General features: G+C 39.6%; 1 protein-coding gene across 7 annotated transcripts in view; it reads right to left on the reverse strand.

The window, feature by feature from the left end:
• RASGRP3 (RAS guanyl releasing protein 3) overlaps positions 1–21,086 on the reverse strand; it is a 127,653-nt gene that overhangs the window by 31,466 nt on the left and 75,101 nt on the right. For 5 of the 7 annotated variants that reach the window (XM_029937966.1, XM_029937969.1, XM_029937970.1 and 2 more), the window contains 8 exons: positions 10,980–11,108; positions 7,055–7,249; positions 5,999–6,101; positions 4,774–4,836; positions 4,060–4,191; positions 2,662–2,809; positions 1,059–1,232; positions 571–687 (listed from right to left, as the gene is read on the reverse strand). In XM_029937966.1, coding sequence (XP_029793826.1) covers positions 571–687; positions 1,059–1,232; positions 2,662–2,809; positions 4,060–4,191; positions 4,774–4,836; positions 5,999–6,101; positions 7,055–7,124 — 807 coding nt within the window. In that variant the 5' untranslated portion in view covers positions 7,125–7,249; positions 10,980–11,108. Of the gene's footprint in view, positions 1–570; positions 688–1,058; positions 1,233–2,661; positions 2,810–4,059; positions 4,192–4,773; positions 4,837–5,998; positions 6,102–7,054; positions 7,250–7,391; positions 7,437–10,979; positions 11,109–21,086 lie in introns of those variants that run through there. The other 2 variants (XM_029937968.1, XM_029937967.1) reach the window with 2 other exon arrangements.

Genomic DNA, 21,086 nt, shown 5'->3' on the forward strand with positions numbered 1-21,086 from the left:
CACCCTCTCCAACATCTGTAGTCTCTTGCTTTGTTCATTTTAGCCATTCTGACTGGCGTGAGGTGGTATCTCAGTGTGGTTTTGATTTGTGTTTCCCTGATGATGAGTGATGTTGAGCATCGTTTTATGTGTCTGTAGGCCATTTGGATGTCCTGGAAACTCAGCTATAAATCTGAGGGATTTCTAGACAAGGTCAACATCTCCCTCTTCCTTTGTATCTGTCTACTGTGTTTCACATAGTGCTATGAATAAAGCAGGTGTTCAATGACTTGATTCGGGGAGGGGGGGTAGGAATGACTTGTCTTATTTGCCTTGTACCCCATGTGTGTCTCAGTGCATATCACATAGTTAGCACCAAACGCATATTTGTGCAGTATTCACGACTGCAATATGTTAATGGTATTCAAGGTCTTCTTAATGGGACACTTGTCACTACTTCTGTTTTTCCCAGTGGTATGGCTATTCCCTTCCTATTTAATTCCCCATGTGTAACCAATGATCATCTAGGAAGAGAACTTTCCCCTTCTTAGTGACATCTTTGTACTCGGATTGGAAGCCAATCCACCATACCTTTGTAACTTCCGACGACAGATGAGAATGGGTCTCCTTGAGGCGTGAGATGGAACTATGACTAAGGCCTCCCACCACGGCCATCAAAGTGTTAAAATTTTTGAGCTGAAGGAGCTTCTGCAATAAAAAAGATATTACCATCAGTAATTAGTAGCAATTTTTCAATTATTCCAGCCTCTCTGAAGTATAGGTAAATGCACTATTTTAATAACAAGGATCTAGGAAAAATGATATCAATTTAACATGAAGCACAAATGCAATCCACCAAAAAATTATATCCATCATTTTACAGAAAGAGTTACAATGAATGTTTCTAAATATTTCCAATTAAAAGCAGTCTTCTTGCATGAGAAATATATGATGTTCACCACCAGATATTATAAATACTTCAATTGTCCTTTATAATGTAAACCCCAAATTTCTTTAATGATTCTTCTCTAGAGTGAACAAACATCCAGAACCCCAGACTCATGCCCAGACATACATACCTTGGCAACATTGATAAACTTTGTAATGACTTCTGCCCTTTGCTGGGGGGTTGGTTTGCTAAGAACCATCAACTGGACCCACTTAGAGATTCCATTAAATAAGGCAATAGATCTCTCCAAGGTTGGGTTATTCTCCAGGCAGCCATGGATGACATAACTCTGGTAATCAGTGAACTAGTAAAGGAAGATTCAGAGACTCGGAATTATAATGAGGTCTTTGCAAAATCAGAAATTAGAATGTTGCATGGAAGATGTGAGATATTGCTTCATAACAACATAACGATTTCTTTCATTTCACATTTATGATGGCATCTTATACATTTGAATGTACATGTACCCTTAACATATTATTTGTCTGTGTTTCACTCCCTCATACACAGATACATGCTTACACATCACAGTGTTGGGCAGGGTCGGGAGGACGAGAGTCTAAGTCACATTCCAGCGAGTCCCAAATTTGCTGGATTATAAGATCCACTTGAGGCATTTACGTTATAACATATTAGTTTCTGGAAACACTCCAGACCTAAAGGATCAATATCTCCAGAGGAATAACCTAAGAGCCTTCATTTTTCACCTGCTACTCGTGATTCCAATGGTCAGGCAAGTCTGAGATACAGTGGCATACATTAAAGAAAAGAAAATGAATATAAATATAATTTCAAGTCAAAATAATTTTTTTTAGAAAAACAAGAGAAAAAACAGAAATTGAAGTAAGGTAGCTCCTTAGCAAAACAGACACCTTTTGGGAAAGTCAGCATGGATATCATTAAATACATGTGAACCTTCTGTCATATAAACAATGCAGGGGGTTCCCTCTCATGGCCTGCCAGTGGGAGGTCATTAAAGTCCTCTCCATGCAGGGTTATTTAGTGAAAAAAATCAGTCTTTCAGAAATCCAGATTTCTAACCTCATTTTCTTCTTTGCAAGTAATAATGTAATTAATTCCCTGGCACCTTGGAAAAGAAGGAAGAATGACTGCCCCAGAGCTTGGTGGGACAAAGGCTTATTGTGACTCATTGTGGAAATATTGTCATAACGTGCGAATAGTGAGTAGGGGGTGAGGAAGAGACCATAGTCCAGAGGAAGAGAAAGGAGGTGAAGGAACACTATTAAGACAGAGTAGAGAAGAAAAGTTTAATTCAGGATCTCCATTCCTGGAAATAAACAACCTGATGTGAGAGTCTCATCAAAGCCTAAATTCTTATTCTCAACATACGCCTATAATTAGGCATTTATACAAATCCCAACCTAAATCAATATTTCTTTCCTCAAAACGAGGGCCTAGCAAAACATGTTCACTTGGGAGAAGTCAATGGAGCTAAATAAACCTTGAATGGTTAAATCTCCACTGAGTATTTAGAAAATCATGCTTTAATCGTATAAAAGGAGACATTGAAAATAGCGACAGATATATAGCTCCTAAGCCGTAAAATAAAGGCAGGATAATATTTATCTTTGGTTAAAAAGGATTGTTCCTGTGCATTAAGGGCACCTTTCCAGTGGAGCACAATGACAGAGGCTGCCAATATGAAAACACAGCTCTTGGGAAAGTTGGCATGGTTGCTGTTATCCTTGGAAGAATAAATGTCAGTTTCTTACTGAGATCCTTCTAAAAGATTTATGCTCCAGAAAAGTGAGGTGCTCAGCCAATTCAATGGGCTCCAGATGGTCAAACAGCAGACAGGCTTTTCCCTTCTTGGATACTTTTTTCCTCTGTGTGACTCTTCTCATCCAGTCATAGGAAGGACTATAAAAGAAACATAAGTCTGGTCAATGTGCTGAAAGGCCATTTCACTCAATGGAAGTTATTAACCTACTGACTCTGTAACTCTTGGCTCACTTCCAGGAGCTTGTGCAAAATACATGCCCTGCCTTCATATTTGAAGAGAAAACCACTGACCCACTGCCAATAGAACATAAACTCTGAGTTGTTTTCCCAGACAGGGTAGGTTTGCACTGATCCATCCATAATTTCTTACTTGCTCTTTCTTATGACCAGTAAGGTTTGGATCATAGGAGAGAGGTCAGGGTTAGGTATATAAATCTGGCAGATTATCAATATATAGGATGGTGATTTAAGGCACATGAAAACCATCAGAAGTTGGATTCTTACACTTCAGCAACATATGGATTATGTTCATCATAAAGTTCATCATAAAGACAGAGGACTGACCTCACTGCCAGAGATTATGATTTACTAGGAATGAATCTGAATAATCTGTATTTTTAACAACTTCCCTAATGATTCCTGGATCATGCACTGTTAATCAAGACTCTTAAAGAAGTATTCTAGAAAAATGGACTAGAGTATGAATGCCCAGGAAACAAGAATATATTTGTAAGATGGATAACCATACTTAGGGTCATTAAATAATTTTCTCTGTGCAAAGTTAATTAGTAGATATAAAATGCTAGTCTAATTAGCACTGAGTTCCTAATAAATGAGCTAACCAGTTCATGGCAAAACAATGGTCAACATTTGTAAAGCCTCAGGCTAATCTCAGAAGCACATGGTACAGGGCTTCTCAAACTTGAATGTGCACATGAATAAGCAAGGGCTCTCTTATTAAAATGCACTTTCCAATTCAGCAGGTTTAGGGTGGGGCCTGGGATTCTGAATTTCTACTGAGCTCCCATGTGATGTCAATGCTACTGATCTATAGACCACACTATGAAGGGCAAGGACTTAGGAGACAGGAACTAGATTTAGTAACTAAGTACTCAGCATCTATTACGTGCCAAATGCTATCTTACTATGCATTTATTAGATGCTTATAGTCGCCCCATGACCAAGGGACTATCCCCATTTTATAAATAAAGAATTTGAAGCTTGGAGAGATGAACTATGTCTAGTGGAGCTGTACTTATTCTGCAGCAAGCCTTTCTTCACAAGAGCACACATTGATTCTGAAATAGTATGGACTGAGGTCAACAAGGAAATCACTACCCCTACCCCCAAACAGTAGAAAGTTTGAAAGAAGCTTGTGCTGCTCTTACATGCTGGATATGTCGATGAGGCTGATATGTTTTTCATACCCTAGTTGACTAGCTACTTCCCGGAATTCTTCAGTCATTCGGATCAAACCAAGGTCCAAGTTAAACTCGGCAGGAAACTTGAGAATCCAGTACCTGAAAGGCATCACATATTTTTGACAATGAGAAGATTTCAAGTGAGACCTTTATGGAAACTGTTGTATCATTTTACAGATTACATTTAACCACGAACCTAGGACCATACCCCCAACTAGCAATCTCCTATTCCCCACCCCATGACACTAGGTCTCACTCTTCCCTCCTTCAATCAAGGACCCAAGTCTACCACTCCCCCTTTGAATCTCTTTCTGACCCTAAGTCCTGTGTGTCTCTACTCTCACCTAAGTGCTGAGCCACAGCTGAGAGGAAACTCTGTTCCCAATTCACAGCAACTACATGGGAAAGTATATGGTGGGGAAATAGAAAAGAAATGAATTTACTCTTTCCAAGAGCTAGTTTCATTCCCTAATCACATTTGCTACTGCTTGATCTCTAAATGAAAGATAAATTTGACTCCTAGGAACAGAAGAGGGCCAATTTAAACAAAATCAGTAAAAGAGGGATCTGAGTCCATTCTTTTGCCAACCTAGGTCCACTGCTTGGGGAAGAAAAAATTGTCAACAACTCCAAAAGCATAAACTAGAAGACAGTTACATGTATATTTACATGTATATTTACCTCATGAAGTAGCAGATCTTTAACCGAAATTCATCACAGTTTTCTCCACCAGCATCTCGATACGTACACTAGTTAAAGAAAAAAAAGCCCTGTACCTTGTTTCCTTTGCCCACACCTGCAGCTGTTTGACCAATTTGGATGAATTCCTAATAACAAGGCCATACCAGGGATATTTTAGTTATATGGATGTTCAAGTGGGGAGAGAACGAGTTCTGATACCAGCACTAAATAATTGTAACCTATGCACTACTCCACCTCAATATTGAGACCTGGAGACCCTGAGACCACACTGGGGACCGGGATCTTGCTCGCTTTCAAGGACCTCTGCTCGGGGTAAATGTCCCCTTACCCTCTCTGATACCCCCTTCTATCCTGAGGTTGTGGGAAGAACGTAGAAAGTGGAGGACGCTTGCAATGAGCAGACGGAAGTCCAAATGGCCCTAACACTTGACAGACTCTCTGCCGATCAGGCTCCCACCCTGGAAGGCTTCCCAGTCATGCGGAAGCCCCTGGGCTGGAAGCAGGCTGATAATAAACATTAAATCTCCAGGAATAAAACCTCCTTATAAATATGAGACTATTTTGTCATTTTCTGTCATTTGATTTTCAATCACCTTTCGGGACTGCATTATGTACAAAAGTGGTAGATTGCCAAAAGCCCTTACTAGAATCAGGCTTCTGGGTTTTTGTGTGTTCATTTTTTTTGCTTTTATATCAGAAGGCAATCTGAAATTAATATCAACCAACCGATTGCAATAAATCTGCTAGAATTGTCGTATCAACAAGGGAAAATGTGAAAACTTAAGTGGTATTTGTGCCTGAGCCAGATCCTATTATTTCATCTGACATTTCCATATGTCTAAACCATATCGGCTATGTCCATCATTTTGCCATCCTTAAAGGAATAAATTAGGTCTCAAATTCTTTCATTATACTAACAGCAGAAATGTTTAAGTCAAGTTAGAAACAGTCAGCCTACAGCTTCCGTTTCATTTTATATCTAGTGATTGTTTTCGAATACAGCCAAAACATCCAGATGGATAATCAACTCTTGGGTCCATCATGCAGATGTCTTGTATAGACATCTACATATATCCACAAAACAGCTGGATAACTGACTGAGGACCGTTTATTCATCTTAATTTACCAGCTTTTGCTAGACACTCTATCTAAATATAGAACTTGATTTATGATTGTAAAAATTACACAGTAGTTGAAAGGATATATGCAGAGAAGTTTTTCTGCCAATTCAGTGGAAGATAAATACCATCGGTGCATCAGTAGAACTATTCTTGGCAAATAACTGTTGTTCAGCTCTCCATTGTCATCTGTTAAAAAATAAAATACAGTGAGGGGTGAGGAGACAACAGTACTGCTCTTCTCTTTTTCTAATACCAATAGAGAAACACTGGGTCTTGTAGACCCAGTTATTGTTTGGGTCTTCCTTGCAAGTTAAGTGGAAAGGTAGGTCTCACTTTCTGGTGTTAGATGGCCAGATTTAGCAAACAGAAACACAGGACACTTAGTTAATCTCAAGGTAAACCACAAATAAATTATTTAGCATAAGCATATCCCATGCATCATTTAGGATATACTTACACTATAAATGTACCTTACCTGAAATTCAAATTTAACTGATCATCCTATATTGTATCTGGCCACCCTACTCTAGTCTAACATTTCTTATAACATCAATTTTAAAAAACAACCCCTTTGTGATTCTGTGTGTCCAAATAATATTCTGAAATGCTGGGGTAGATACATAAACAACATAAAAAGCATGTAGCTTAATAAAAGGTACAAGACATATATGCAAAGACAGGATGCGGCAGATTGTGCTGCCCAGGCTTGTCTGAGACATAAGACCGAGGAATGACCACAGCCCTATATACCACATACCGTAAGTCACACAGGGCTGTGGGAGGAAGCAATCGCACTGCTGAGAGAGGGGACTGGGAATGGGAATGTGAACTCCTGACATGGCAACTGCGATGGGCCCTGAAGCACAATGTTAGTGAGTGAGTGTAATAAAGGTGTAGATAGAAAGATGCAGGGATGTCCCAGAAACAGTAAGTGGACTGTGTGGCCGGCATATTAGCTGTGGGAAGGAAAGGGAAGGAAATGTAGAGAGGGCAGTGATACTGGGGGAGACAGACAGGGGTCAATCAAAAAGGATTTAAATACCAGAGATGGAGATTGAATTCTGTTCCACAGCCACACTTGGATGGGAAAAGGGGAACACGATGGTATTAAGATGTATAAAGGGAGAAAAGGCTCATACCAAACATCTCAATGCAAGTGCTCAGCAGTTCGTCTAATGTTGCTGCTTTTCCAAGTCCACTTGACCCCATGGTTGTTAAGCCGTTGTCAAAAAACTAGATACATTTTCAGCAACATATAGACCATCTCCATAATCATGCAACTTGGCAATGTCTGTGTGAGTACTGGTATCTGTCCCTAGTTATTCTTCAAGACTCTAAAGAAACAAGAAAAGAAAGTTATTAGACTAGAGTTCAGACCTTGTTATAGCATTACTTTCCTACCTAAGAAGATAAGGACTTCCACCGACTGTATCTTTCTACAAGAAAAGTATCAGAGCGACAGAGCTGCCTGCTTACCTGTTCTTTGCATGCAGGTGCCCCAGGAACACAGAAAAGTTCTGTTGAATACCAGCCCATTTTGCAGCCAACATTTTCTTGATACAGTATCTTAACTTTCTTCATATTCTTTTTTTTTAAGTTTTTATTTATTTTGAGATAGAGATAGTACAAGCAATCAGGGGAGGGGCAGAGAGAGAGAGGAAAAGAGAGAATCCCAAGCAGGCTCCACAGCACAGAGCCTGATGTGGGGCTCAATCTCACAACTGTGAAATGGTGACCAAAGCCAAAACCAAGAGTTGAACACTTAACTGACTGACCCACCCAGGTGCCTCAACTTTCTTCATATTCTTGTGATAAGAGAGACATTCAAGAATACTATGTTACTTGGTTTAATATTCTTACAAGCATATAGAAGGAGGTAAATTTTTAAAAACGTTTATTTTATTTTGAGAGAAAGAGAGAGAGAGCATGTGCATGAATGTGGGAAGAGCACAGGAAGAGGGAGAGAGACAGAACCCCAAGCAAGATCTGAGCAGTCAGCAGAGCCTGATGTATGGTTCCATCTCACAGATTGAGATCAGGACTCGAGCTGAAATCAAAAGTCAAAGACACTTAACTGACTGAGCCACCCAGGCACCCAAAGGAAGTAAGCTGTAAAGTGCAAATATATTAATGAGCATTATCCTCAATGATCATATAAACCATTCAACAATTAATTTAAAAAATCTTATTTGCCTGATTTCTCTAATAGTAACATTAGTACTAGTGGGAGAAGTAACAAAAGTATTGACAATAATCTACTGAACATCCACATTATATACCAAGTACCAAACCAAATTCTTTATAGATATTATCCAAAATGACCTTCATAATAATACTGTTATGACCAACACAACAATATCTCATAACAATGCTTCATGACAATAGTAATTATTATTCCCAATTTATATATGAGGTCATGGGATTTGCAGAGTTTCAGTAACTGGTCTAAAACTACACAATTATTAAGGCCTAGAATCTGGATTCCGTTATAAAAGAAAGCTTTAAGTTTTCTTTTCCCCCTTTCATTGCTCTCCCAAACATAGATAGCATATATTGTCATGATTTTGCCTCCTATCCAGTATGAGGAACATCACTGCTCCACACCTGGGTGAGCCTGGGTGGCTCAGTCGGTTAAGCATCTCGCTTCGGCTCAGGCCATGATCTCACGGTTTGTGGGTTCGAGCACTGCATTGGGCTCTGTGCTGACAGCTACCTCAGAGCCTGGAGCCTGCTTCAGATTCTCTGTCACCCTCTCTCTCTCTGACCCTCCCCTGCTTGTGCTGTCTCACTCTCTCAAAAATAAATTAAAAAATGGAAAAAAATTAAAAAAAAGAAAGATGACATAGCCAAATGATCTGTTGCATTGGTAGAAAAAATGTGGGGATGACAGCTTTCTCATTTTATATCAGTGTCATAGGGGAAATGAGATTGGAAACCACCTCTTAGCGTTCCTTATACTGAAAGCATTGCTTTTGGAGGCACCATCATTTTATTTTAGAGTCCTTGATGCCAGCTCCCTATAGGGCTTAGAGACGGTGATGGGTCATCATGATGTAAGACAGTTACTCACTTTGTGCTGTTTAATAGGTAAATGAGGCCGCTGGGAATTAATCTCTTAAACTGTTTGAAGTCAGTGTCTTTTCTACTTGCAAAATTTATTTACTCAACTGGTAATCGGCAAGCAACTGACAAATGCCAGGCACTGGGCTAAGCTTGGAGGCTGCCAACATGAACAAATCATTGTCCCATCCCTGCCTTCAGTAGGCTCAGAGTCAACTTCAGAAAGCAGACACATGAATGAATAGGGGGAAAAAAAAGCTAACGTCCATGTGCATGGTTGTGTTAGTTCAACAGGACCACCAAAGAGTGACATTTGAGAGGGTCTGTGCACTAGGCATATAACTCTAAAGAAAAAATTTTACCATGTATTATTTCTGTGTAAAGACCATATTCTTGTGCTGACAGTGCCACACTTACAGCCTAAAAGGTAGGATTATTTCATATGTGCAGTAAAAATAACAGAAATTCTGGATCAATGCTCTCCCACCTCTGCTGCTCAAATGATTTGTGAAAGGGAAATATTAAAGATGTCTGGAAGCAATTCTTTTATGTCTCTTAACCAAGTTACCTTACTGGTGAGGCCTTTCCTGACCACCCTATTTAAAACAACAAGTTCTCTCTCCGCACACCCACCTCCCACTTGGCATGCCCTGCCTTACCTCCTGGATTTATTTTTCTTCATAACACTTATCCCCATCTGATGTACTACATATTTTACTTGTTTATTTGTTTTTAAAGTTTTCTAACACTTTAAACAAAGCTCTATGAATGCAAGATTTTTGTGTTTGTTCTCTGCTGTGCTCCCCAGCTCCTAAGATTTTGTCTCTCATAGAGGAGATACTAAAAAAAAGCATTTCATGAATTAATGAATGAGTGGATGGATGGATGAAGAAATGAATAAAATAAAAATTGTAAAAAGTATATCTTTAAACATGTATATATCTGAATGAATATGCACCACAATATTTTTAGTTTGCTTTAGTACTGCAAATTAGATTTTAGTAAAAATCCTGGGACAGGTTCCTGCCAGCTTTCTAGACTTAATAGGATATGTCTGTATTCATAAGAACTTGGTACTTCTTCCAGGACATTTCTCTTATTTCCCTAATATAAATTCATCAATCCCATTAAAAGTCAAGACTGGACAAATGACAATTTTGATTGCCCTTCATATATATACAAATACTTTTTTATCTTGTGAACTCTTGTTATTGAATGGTAAATATATTGCTTAGAACCAAATGGCCTAGATTACTTAAACTAGTTACTCAGGTCAAATATAAAATTATTCAGCTGATCTAATTTTTCTTTTGAATTTTTTTAATGTTTATTTACTTTTGATAGACAGAGCATGAGCAGCAGAGGGGTTGAGAGAGAGAGGGAAACACAGAATCAGCAACAGGCTCCAGGCTCTGAGCTGTCAGCACAGAGCCTGACACAGGGCTCGAACTCACAAACTGCATGATCATGACCTGAGCTGAAGTGGGATGCTTAACCAACTGAACTACCCAAGCACCCCTATTTGTTGATCTACTTGAGGAAGGTATTACCCTTCCATAAGGGATTAGAAAGAAATAACATGGTACCAAAGATCTGTCATTGTGTTTGGAATTATATATGTGATCTGCAAGGAAGCCAGCACATGAGAACCAGGCTCTCCAGGCTCTCCAGTTACAACCTGTTTCTGCAATCAGGAGACGTGTCTGTGTCCCCGCTGAGCATTCTGCACCTGTACATGCACCTGAGATCTCATTTCATATGTGTGGCTATTATTGTGTCTGCAACTGCTTTTTCAAAAGTAAAGCTTCTCTATTATAAAAGTAAAATATATTCAACATTGAAAATAGGACAGGAAGGAAAAAAGAAGGAAAAAAAGTTGCCCACAATCTCATCATCTAAAGATAACTCTTGTTAATACCATAACACGTTCCTTTTAGTTTTTCTAGGCATATTTACTCTGGCAAGTTTTGTCTGTAATCTATAATAGTTTAAATAAATACCTACTGGTTTCACACAGATAGGCATCCAGGTCTGCAAGACTGTGAAGGGCAGTTGTCATTATCGGAAAATGCACTGCAGATGCAGTCTGCAAAACTGGTTTATCCAACTTGAATAATGAGCACTTTGCAGAACCTGATAACAGAACATAAATCCCCAGACAGAGTTAAATAAGAGAAACCCCAAAGAATGCACATTGTGTTACAGCATTTCCAAAATCTTTGAGTTATAGGTGGTTTTTGACATTTTTGTCCACCTCAAAGTCAATTTAAAAAAAAATATTCAAAATGGTTATTTGGTGACAGGTATGTTTTAAATCAAGTAGCTTTTTAAAAAAAATTTAGCCTATTAATGTCCTGCAATGTGGCAAAAAACAAAATTTATACACATAATGTAAAATACTATTTTAGTCCAAATACACTTTTATCATTGGAGTACTCGTTAAGAATGTCCAACACTGACCTTGGGATGTTAGTAAATCTCTAAAATAGTTTGTTGTGGTGATCATCAAACTCTGACTCTAAATCATTCCTGACTGTCTCAATGTGAATGCCAATGTTATTTTAGTCCAGGTTGTTTAGTCTCCCAATGGTTTGGGACTTGCTTTAGTGTTGATAGGTACTCTCTGGCTGCAATGAAAATTATTGCTCCCCAGAATACACATTTTCTCACATGTTTAAAAAGGACACAATAAAGCCAAAATTTCCCCGGGGCTTGAATTAGTTCTATGAGAGAAGTTCTTACTTCAGTAGGGCGATAGAATTCTATTGGGTGTGATTCCAAAGGCCATGATGCATGCATGCAGCCAAAAGCTTTCATTTACATGAAAGCCTCTATCTTCAAAATATCCTCGTGAGGTTGCCTAGGACAGTAAGAACTATGCTCGCAGTTTTAGAAATAGTAAAAAGGAGCAATTCCATGTAGCTAGCCATTAAAAGATGTAAATTAGCACCCTAGCCTCTTGACTCAGAACCTTTAGTCTTTTAAAAATTGTATTTCAATATTAGATACGCAAATGTGGGGGAGTTTTACTTATCTCTGAATAAAATGCCAATACTGCTGTTTCCTTTACTAGATTGTTGAAGGAGTTACAGAGGTAACGTAAAATATACCCACTGTATGTCCTGAGCACACCAGTGGTCAGAGAATGTACTTCCCTCTGCCCACACTACCTCTTCCCTTCCAATATTTAAAGGTCTTTAAGTTGAGGACGTAGCTGAAGTACAGGACCAATATGATTGAAGTGACAGGATGAGAGATGTAAAGTTAGAGAAGAAAAGGAAATAGGAAAAAAACATTGGGACTCTAGCACTCCTAGGAGTAGGGCAGGTGGCTTCATCAGCAATGGAATCCCATTCCCGAAAGTTATCGAGCCAAAGTAAAGTAATGACCGTCAGAGATGCTGTAGGCTTAATTCCCAGAAGGTGTCTAGGAAGCATGCCAAAATGACAACAAAGGTCACTCCTGGCTCCAGGATTGCAGGATTTATAAGGTGAAATATTATATCTAGTAAAAACTAATAAATACTTTTGAAATTATGTTGGCCATGTTAGAACTTCCAAAGAGAGTCTTGTCTATAGCATTATCTCTATTGCAATAAAAAACTAACAAAAACCCTTAAAGACTCTTCCCTCCTAATGGCAGATACTGTCTGCCATGACCACAAATATGTCTTGGCTTTTTAGGACATTCATATGGAAATAAGGGGGGTTTCTCTAAATGCCTAAAACCTTAGTGAAAATGAGTGATAATTATTACAAACCTTTCAACTTTCAGGATTAACAACGAATTCATCCCAGCATTCAGTCCTGGCCACATTCAAGCTGAATCTCCCTTTCTCGCCACAGACACGGTATTCAAAAGGTGCTGTGATTATATTCTTTGAGATTCTCCCAGAGGAGAATCAAGACTATTAAGTTCAGTAAGAGAAATGATAACAAAACCCTGAAAAAATGAAGTTATTTGACAAATACTTACCGGGAATTTATTAGACACCAGATACTAAGTAAGGTACTGGAGAGGTTGGTAGACAAGATTGGGGGCAAGCAGAGATAAATGAACAAGCAGAAGGATAAATGGGTGAGTGAGAAAGACATAATTGTCATCTTATACTCTAGCAAAGAATTAAACAATTACAATAAAGTATCCAATGAAGGGGAGGGGCACCACTTTAGTATAGGAGCCAAAGGAGTTTTAGCTAGGCAAATATTGCAGTTATGAAAAGTTGAAAGACATTTAGAATGACTGAAGCCTTGAATATGGCAAGACATGAAACTAAAAAGTCCATAGGAGTAGCTCATAAACAGTATTGCAAGTTATATGAAGGACTGTGAGCTTTATCTCAAAGGCAATGCAAAGCCATTGTTTCAAAGATGAGTAAGAGAACAGTGTAATCTTATCTAGATTTTTTTTAAATTAATGTTTATTTATTTTGAGAGAGAGATGAGAGGGAGAGAGAGATGAGAGAGAGAGAGACAGAGCACCAGCAGGAGAGTGGCAGAGAAAAAGGAAGACACAGAATCCGAAGCAGGCTCCAGGCTCTGAGTGTTAGCACAGAGCCCGATGCTGGGCTGGAACCCATGAACCATGAAATCATGACCTGAGCTGAAGTCAGACACTCAACCAACTGAGCCACCCAGGCTCTCCAGGATATTTTTTTAAAAGATGCCTCCAGCTGTCGTGTGGAAAAGAGATTACAAGAGACCTACACTGATGATGTGGAAACCAGTTAGCAGGCAACTATAACCATCTAGGCAAGAGATGATTGTTATCTAAACCAGTGTATGGCAACAGAGATGGAGAGGGGTGGTTGGTTACAGAATATAATTTGAAGATGGACACAACAAGATTTGCTAACCCAATGGCTTTGGGGAATGAGCAGAAAGGAGGAGTCAGGGATAATTCCCAGGTTTCTAGCTAAACATTTCCTTGGGTTATGGAGCCATTCCCTTGAGAGAAAGACATTGAGGGGAAGGGGAAGGGGTAGGAAGTTCATGGTGGACAAATAATGAGTTCACTTCCAGGTGTGCTGAGTTAGAGCTGTCTGAGACCTCCAAAGGGAAATGTTGAGTTAGCTTCTGGATACCCATTACAAACTTCTGATTTGATACCTGAGCATATTTAAGTGCTAAGAATCAGTTGGAAAGGACATTTTAAGGAACAGGAGGTAAAGAACTTAACCTTAACAGAACAAGGGTCCTGAGGCAACAGAAGTGATGGAGCCACTTCCTAAGTGGAGAGATTTACCTTAGATAATGTAGCAGGTCAGCTTTGTCATTGTAACAGCAGGAAAGAGGAGAAAATGGGTAGAGATATCGGTAGATTTGTCCTTTTGATAGCAGAAAATCAAGGAAGTTTCTGCCTAATCACTTCTATTTACTCTAAAAAGAAGGAGACAAGGTCATCTGCTAGAACGTCTGAGGTTTATCAGGAGGGAAAAAAATATGCAACAGATGTTGTAAAGCACAGAAGAAAGAAACCAGAATTATTGGGTTAGTTTCCATCATTTCTATTGAGAAGGCTGATGTTTCTCTTCTGGAGTTTGTTTTGAGAGTTTAGTGTTCCTTGTTCTGTGGGTGACATCATTCATGCCACGTTTCTGAAATTATTCAACTTTTCTGGAACAATTTATATGGCAAGTTTCCTCTTTATAGAGCAGGCAATTCTGAGTTCATGCTATTATAGTCCAGTCACATGTGGTTTCTGTAAGTCAGAGCTAAAGCATGGCTGGCATTTGCTAGGTAGTTTCCACACAGGGGCATGCATCCCTCCTCCCATTTTACCTAGCTTTGCTTCAAATGGTGAAGGAAAAGACAGATACTATTGGAAGTGAAATAATACAGAAATCACTTGTCTCTCACCCTTTGACTTGACCCACGACACTGTCTTCTGGGCAACTACAGCCTCAGCCACCATTCCCATGTCGTCTCCTTTCCCATTCAGGATTTCTGTATCTCTGCCCCACCACATACACACACCAACGCCCTCATTATCTGTTATCTTTAAAAAGGTCACAAATAACAAGATACATTACTGTTTCTTCTCAGTTCACTCTTCATATTTGGGGTCCTTTGCTTATTTCTGCATTGGTCTTCTTTTACCTTCAATTTTTCTTCTCATTGTTTTCAACATTACCTCTCAGTTCTTTGAATTCCTCTTTCTACCTTATTTCTTCCAATCAAATTAGTCTTTCTCATCATACTCTGTCACAATCTCACTGTCATCACTGCCAAAGTTGATTCTATCACAAACCAACCCAGATAGTATGTACTAAGGAAATGAGCACGGTGCTGACAGCAAAGTTCCAACATTTTAAATGGGCCATCATGATGACCCAGAGAAAAGAGTATCACACATACACAGAGAGTGGAGCAATAACCCCAAAGGTTATTTAACAATGACATACAGAGTGAGCAGCCCTGGAAAAAGTGTTTTTCTTGACTCTAAAAGAACTCCTCTATGACCCAGCAATAGCACTGCTAGGGACTAACCCAAGAGATACAGAAGTACTGATGCATAGGGGCACATGTACCCCAATGTTCATAGCAGCACTGTCAACAATAGCCAAATCATGAATGAGCCTAAATGTCCATCACTGGATGAATGGATCAAGAAGATGTGGTCTATATACACGATGGAGTACTACATGGCAATGAGAAAGAATGACATATGGCCATTTGTAGCAACGTGGATGGACCTTGAGGGTGTCATGCTAAGCGAAATAAGGCAGAGAAGGACAGAAACCATATGTTTGCACTCATAGATCTAACAGGAGAACAGGAGAAACCTAATGAAGGACCATGGGAAGGGAAAGAGGGAAAGAGAAGTGGAGAGAGGGATGCAAAACCTGAGAGACGACTAAATACTGAAAACAAACCGAGGGTTGAAGGTGGGGAGAAGGAGGGGGGAAAAGAGGTGGTGGTGATGGAGGAGGGCACCTGTGGGTAAGAGCACTGGGTGTTGTATGGAAACCAATTTGACAAAAAACTATTTAAAAAATAAAATAAAAATAAAAGTAATTTTTTTTCATTTTTGCCATGGATGGATTTACCTAATGTGATAATGAGGTCTTCCTGGGTTTTAAATTGTTATTGCTGTTGTTTTTCTCTTGCAAAGAGCTTTTTCTAAATCAATAGGGCATTAATAATCAATGTTGCTGTGGGGCGCCTGGGTGGCTCAGTTGGTTGAGCATCTGGCTTCAGCTCAGGTCATGATCTCAGGGTTTGTTGGTTCCAGCCTGGCCTTGGGCTCTGTGCTGACAGCTCAGAGCCTGTAGTCTGCTTAGGATTCCATGTCTCCCTTTCTCTCTCTTCCCACCATTACCCCCACCCCACTTGTGCTCTGTCTCTCAAAATGAATAAAAATGTTAAAACATTAAAAAAAATTTTGTTAACGTTTTTTAATTTATTTTTGAGAGACAGAGACAGCGCAAGCAGGGGAGAGTCAGAGAAAGAGGGAGACACAGAATCTGAAGCAGCCTCCAGGCTCTGAGCTAGCTGTCAGCACAAAGCCCGACGCGGGGCTCAAACCCACAAACCATGAGATCATGACCTGAGCCGAAGCCCGACGCTTAACCGAATGAGCCACCCAGGCGCCCCTTAAAGCATTTTTTTAATAAATAAACAGTGTTGTTGTGGATTTTAGAAAGCAAAGTAATAATAGTTTCTTCAAATACTACTTGCTGGTGGCATATAATAGGATACATATAATTTTGGGGAAATTACCTATATTATAGTTAAATCTTATAACCAAATATTCTGTTAAAGCAAAATGTCATTCTCCCCATTTCATAGATGGGGCAACTGAGGTCCAGAAAGGTTAGACTACTTGTCCATGCCATGTTACTAGTTAACTGGCAAAGCCAGGTCTGTCTGACTCTGCAAATTTGTATTTTTTCTACTACCCACACAAATTTTAGCTGTGGTTAAGGTTCTCCTATTAAATCAATTTCTAGGCATTGCCTAGAACAAACATGTACTATGGCCTCTGCTTAGCTTCTAAGCGTGCGTTCACTGGCTCTATTGTCTGAAGATGAATGGCCGTCAGTATCGCAGCAGCTTGGCAGTTCAGGGACTCACTGGTACCAAATACTGAACGGAAGTCAATAACCAGCTCAGAGCTCATTCCACAAGGCCCCCTTGTAGTTCCAGTTAACAAGTAAGTAATAAGGTTAAGCTGCATTTTACTTATTTTTTTCTTGGTTACTGCTATATACTATTGGCAATCAAACAGACATATTTACAGCGGTCTGACAGGCGCTACATGAGAAATGAGAATCTTGAGGAAGCTCTAGCAATAAATACAAAATTCCAAAGTCCAACCAAGCAGGTATTTTCCTAGCATTTGTCTGAAGCTAAACACAGAAGAGAACTGATATATATACATATTAGACATTTGCAGTCAGATGGTTTCCAGATGAATACATTCAACTCCGTGGAAAAGATTATGACCTATCACGGCAACTCCAGGGTTCCAATTGTAAACAATATCCCGAAAGAAGATTCAGAACTAGAAAATGTTTAGCCTAGGAGTTAGAAATTTTAACCTTTGGGAAAACAGCTTTCGTAAAGATCAATGCTTTCTCCTCAAGATGCCAGCGTTATATTCCTAAGAATCTCATCTGTGGCTTTAATGCTCTGGAAGGACCTGGTTCCAAATCCGCTCGAATAAAGTCACCATCCCTCACCCTTTCCTTTACTCCAGAGTGGGCTTGATGACAATGATGTTGGTGGAGGGGGAGGAGAAGGAAGTCATTGTTTTGAATGCTATCTGGGTCATCGTTGTGCTGACTGCTTTAGCCACTGAACTGTGGGAGGCTAGCATTCTCCCCAGTAACCCAGCAATAAATAAAACACAGCTAAACATTGTTCCTTAATTGTTACCAAAATTGTTACCACAAAAAGGCCACGTGTGATGAGCTCTGAGCTGGTGCAGTACTTGGTACCAGCACTCACAGACTCATGCCTGTGTGCCCACCAGGAGCAGGAAGGGATTTTCAGGAACTGGCACAACTAGATAAAACTCTAGGGAACCAGCCACTGGGCCTGGATGACAATCTCAGGGGTTTGCATCTACGCAAAGGAGGATGAAGATACTTACTACACAGAAAGCCTCTAAGAAGCAGAAGAATGTGAATGAAGGCACAGGCAGCAGTGTCATATCTTTCACAGGAACATAGCAAGAACCACCAACATACTGAAGACGGACTTCAAAAGTATGTCCATGCTTACAGACAGGCATTTTTTGGTTGAGCAAAGAAGGACCAATGATTAAATATCTGCTAGACATTAAGCACTATGAGATGGGCTGGAGGTGCAAAGAGCCTATTTTTTTTTAAGTTTATTCATTTTTGAGAGAGAGGCGGTGGCGAAGGGGCAGAAAGAGAGAGAGAGACAGAGAATCTGAAGCAGGCGCCAGGTTCTGAGCTGTCAGCACAGAGCCCGCTGTGGGGCTCGAACCCACGGACGGGATTGCGAGATCAGGACCTGAGCTGAAGTCAGATACTTTACAGACCGAGCCACCCAGGCGCCCCTAAAGAGCCCACTTAAAGGGCTTGCATCCCCTACAGAAAACGGATTACACACTTTTTTGACGCTGTTCTTTTGTTTCTTTTTTAATTTTTTAAAGTTTTTATTTATTTATATTTGAGAGAGAGAGACAGAGCAGGGGAGGGGCAGAAAGAGAGAGGACAGAGAGAGAATCCCAAACAGGCACCACACTGCCAGCACAGAGCCAGATGTAGGTCTTGAACCCACAAACTGTGAGATCATGACCTGAGCTGAAACCAAGAGTTGAATGCTTAACTGACTGAGCCACGCAGGCGCCCCTGTTTGTTTGTTTTTAGAGAGAGCATGAGCAGGGGAAGGGGCAGAGAGAGGAAGGGAGGGAGAGAGGGAGGGGGGAGAGAGAGAGAGAGACAGAGGGGGAGAGAGAGAGAGAGAGAGAAGAGAGAGAGAGAGAGAGAGAGAGAGAGAGAGAGAGAGAGAGAGAGAATGAATATGAATGAATCTTAAGCAGCTCTGCACTGAGTGTGGAGCCTGACACCAGACTTGATCCCATGAGCCTGGGATCACGACCTGAGCCAAAATCAGGAGCTATCCAGGCGCTCCACAAACGGCTTGTTATAGAACAAGGATCCCATTACCTTCAGTGTCAGAGAAACATGCCCAAGGCATTATGGGAGCACAAATGTGTGATCAAATTTAACCAAAGAGATCTGGGAAGGCTTCCTGAACAAGGAAACTTTTGGGAGTATTAAGTTTTTTATGGGTCACAAAACTAGAACAGAAAATACCAGCTAAATTCAAGGGTATCAGATAGCAAGTAGCCAGAAATGTCTGAGCTTGATTCCAGAATTGGGCAGGACATTGTTGTCATCAACCTGTTATCAAGAAAGTTACTCTCAGGGCACCTGGGTGGTTCAGTCAGAGCTTCCAACTCTTGGTTTCAGCTTGGGACATGACCTCATGGGTTGTGAGTTCAAGCCCCATGTCAGGCTCTGTGCTGATGGTTCAGAGCCTGCTTGGGATTCTCTCTCCCCCGTCTCTCTGCCCATACCTTGCTTGTGCACTTGCTCTCTCTCTCTTTCAGAATAAATTTAAAAAATTAAAAAAGAAACTTTCCCTCACAGGAAACACACACACACACAAGATAATACTTAGAACAAGAGCTGCTGACAGTAAAACGACTGGGGTCACATAGGGATGCACTGAGTTCTGAAGTGCCATTGGATTTTTCAAAACAGAAGTAAATGGATATACTCTAAAAAGCATGGAGGCTGTACGATGCTGCTTTATTAGTAGAATTATTAACGTTATTATCCAATTTCACTATTGACAGTGATAAGCTTTAAAAACTTAATTTCTTATGTGTATATACATGCAGACCCACTTGAAGAGGTAAATAAATTTCTTCTTTGTAGGTGAAACTGTGCTATGTTATTATCTAAATGAAAACATTTTGCTCCTGCTTAGAAATTGGTAGGTTCATAGTACTCTTTTGTGCGCTGCTAAAATCTCAGTTTATAATTACTTCTGAATTGGAGCGAGACACTTTTTTGAAAGCAATTAGTAAAATATAGGCACAAAAACATTTTTTTTAATTAATTCTGTGCCCTCCATTACACATACGTAGCCCAAAGGCCGTAATTAGAAGGCTCCACTTAATGACTTTGTCATTTTCTATGATTTCAGGTGTTTCTCCTACAGCAAATGTTTCTCCCTTTCTCTAAAAGGAGAACAAATCTCAAGATGTGGCGTTATCTCTCTTCTTCTCATTTGAGGCATTAGCTAATTTCTCCTTATTCCTGAAAAAGAAATCTCTGTGCATACCAACAAAAGAGAAAATATTAGTGACTAATAAATGTCTGGGCATCGGAGGTCGCATTTAACTTTACAAAAGCTTGCTTTCATCATCCCTAACACAAAACAATATTACTCTGCTTTTCTCATCAGACCAAAAAAAAAAAAGCCCATTAAAAAAGGCTTTAAGAGCATCAGCCACAATGAAAAAAAAAAAAAAAAGGAAGTCCTAAAATTATGAAATGTTCCCAACTATATTTGTTAAATGATTTTTGGAATTTAGAGTGTATTTCCCTATTAGAACAACATTATCAATGGATTAAGAGAATATTACATACATAAGATGAGGAGGTTGGGGTATCTATCAAAGTGCTGAAAAGAACTTTCAGAATTTTCAGAGAGTTTAGATATTGATAGTACTAGTTTGTGAATATACCAAATTACTCTTTGGAAATTGTGTAACCCCCAGAAACGAGCATTTTCTCTTATTAGTGGATCTAGAGAGACCCAGGAAGAGGGAAAAAAGGGAGAAGAAGATAGCTTTTCACAAAGTCACTAATAAAGAGTTGGAGGAGGCAAAGGACTGGAAACAAGGATTTTGTTCATACATTTATAAAAAGGAAGGATTAATGAATTGGAGCTAAAATACTAGCAGTTTAAATAAATACGAGGTACTATATATTAAATACTGCATGGTTTGCCCAAGCTAAGATGAAACCACATCATGAATCAATTAGCATTTTGCATTTTCTTTTATTATCTACTCAAAGTCATGCCTACTGCACCTCTAAACATTTCATTAAATCCAATTATA

The sequence above is a fragment of the Suricata suricatta genome, chromosome 4 (genome assembly GCF_006229205.1).
Source record: "Suricata suricatta isolate VVHF042 chromosome 4, meerkat_22Aug2017_6uvM2_HiC, whole genome shotgun sequence".
Classification (NCBI taxonomy): domain Eukaryota; kingdom Metazoa; phylum Chordata; class Mammalia; order Carnivora; family Herpestidae; genus Suricata; species Suricata suricatta.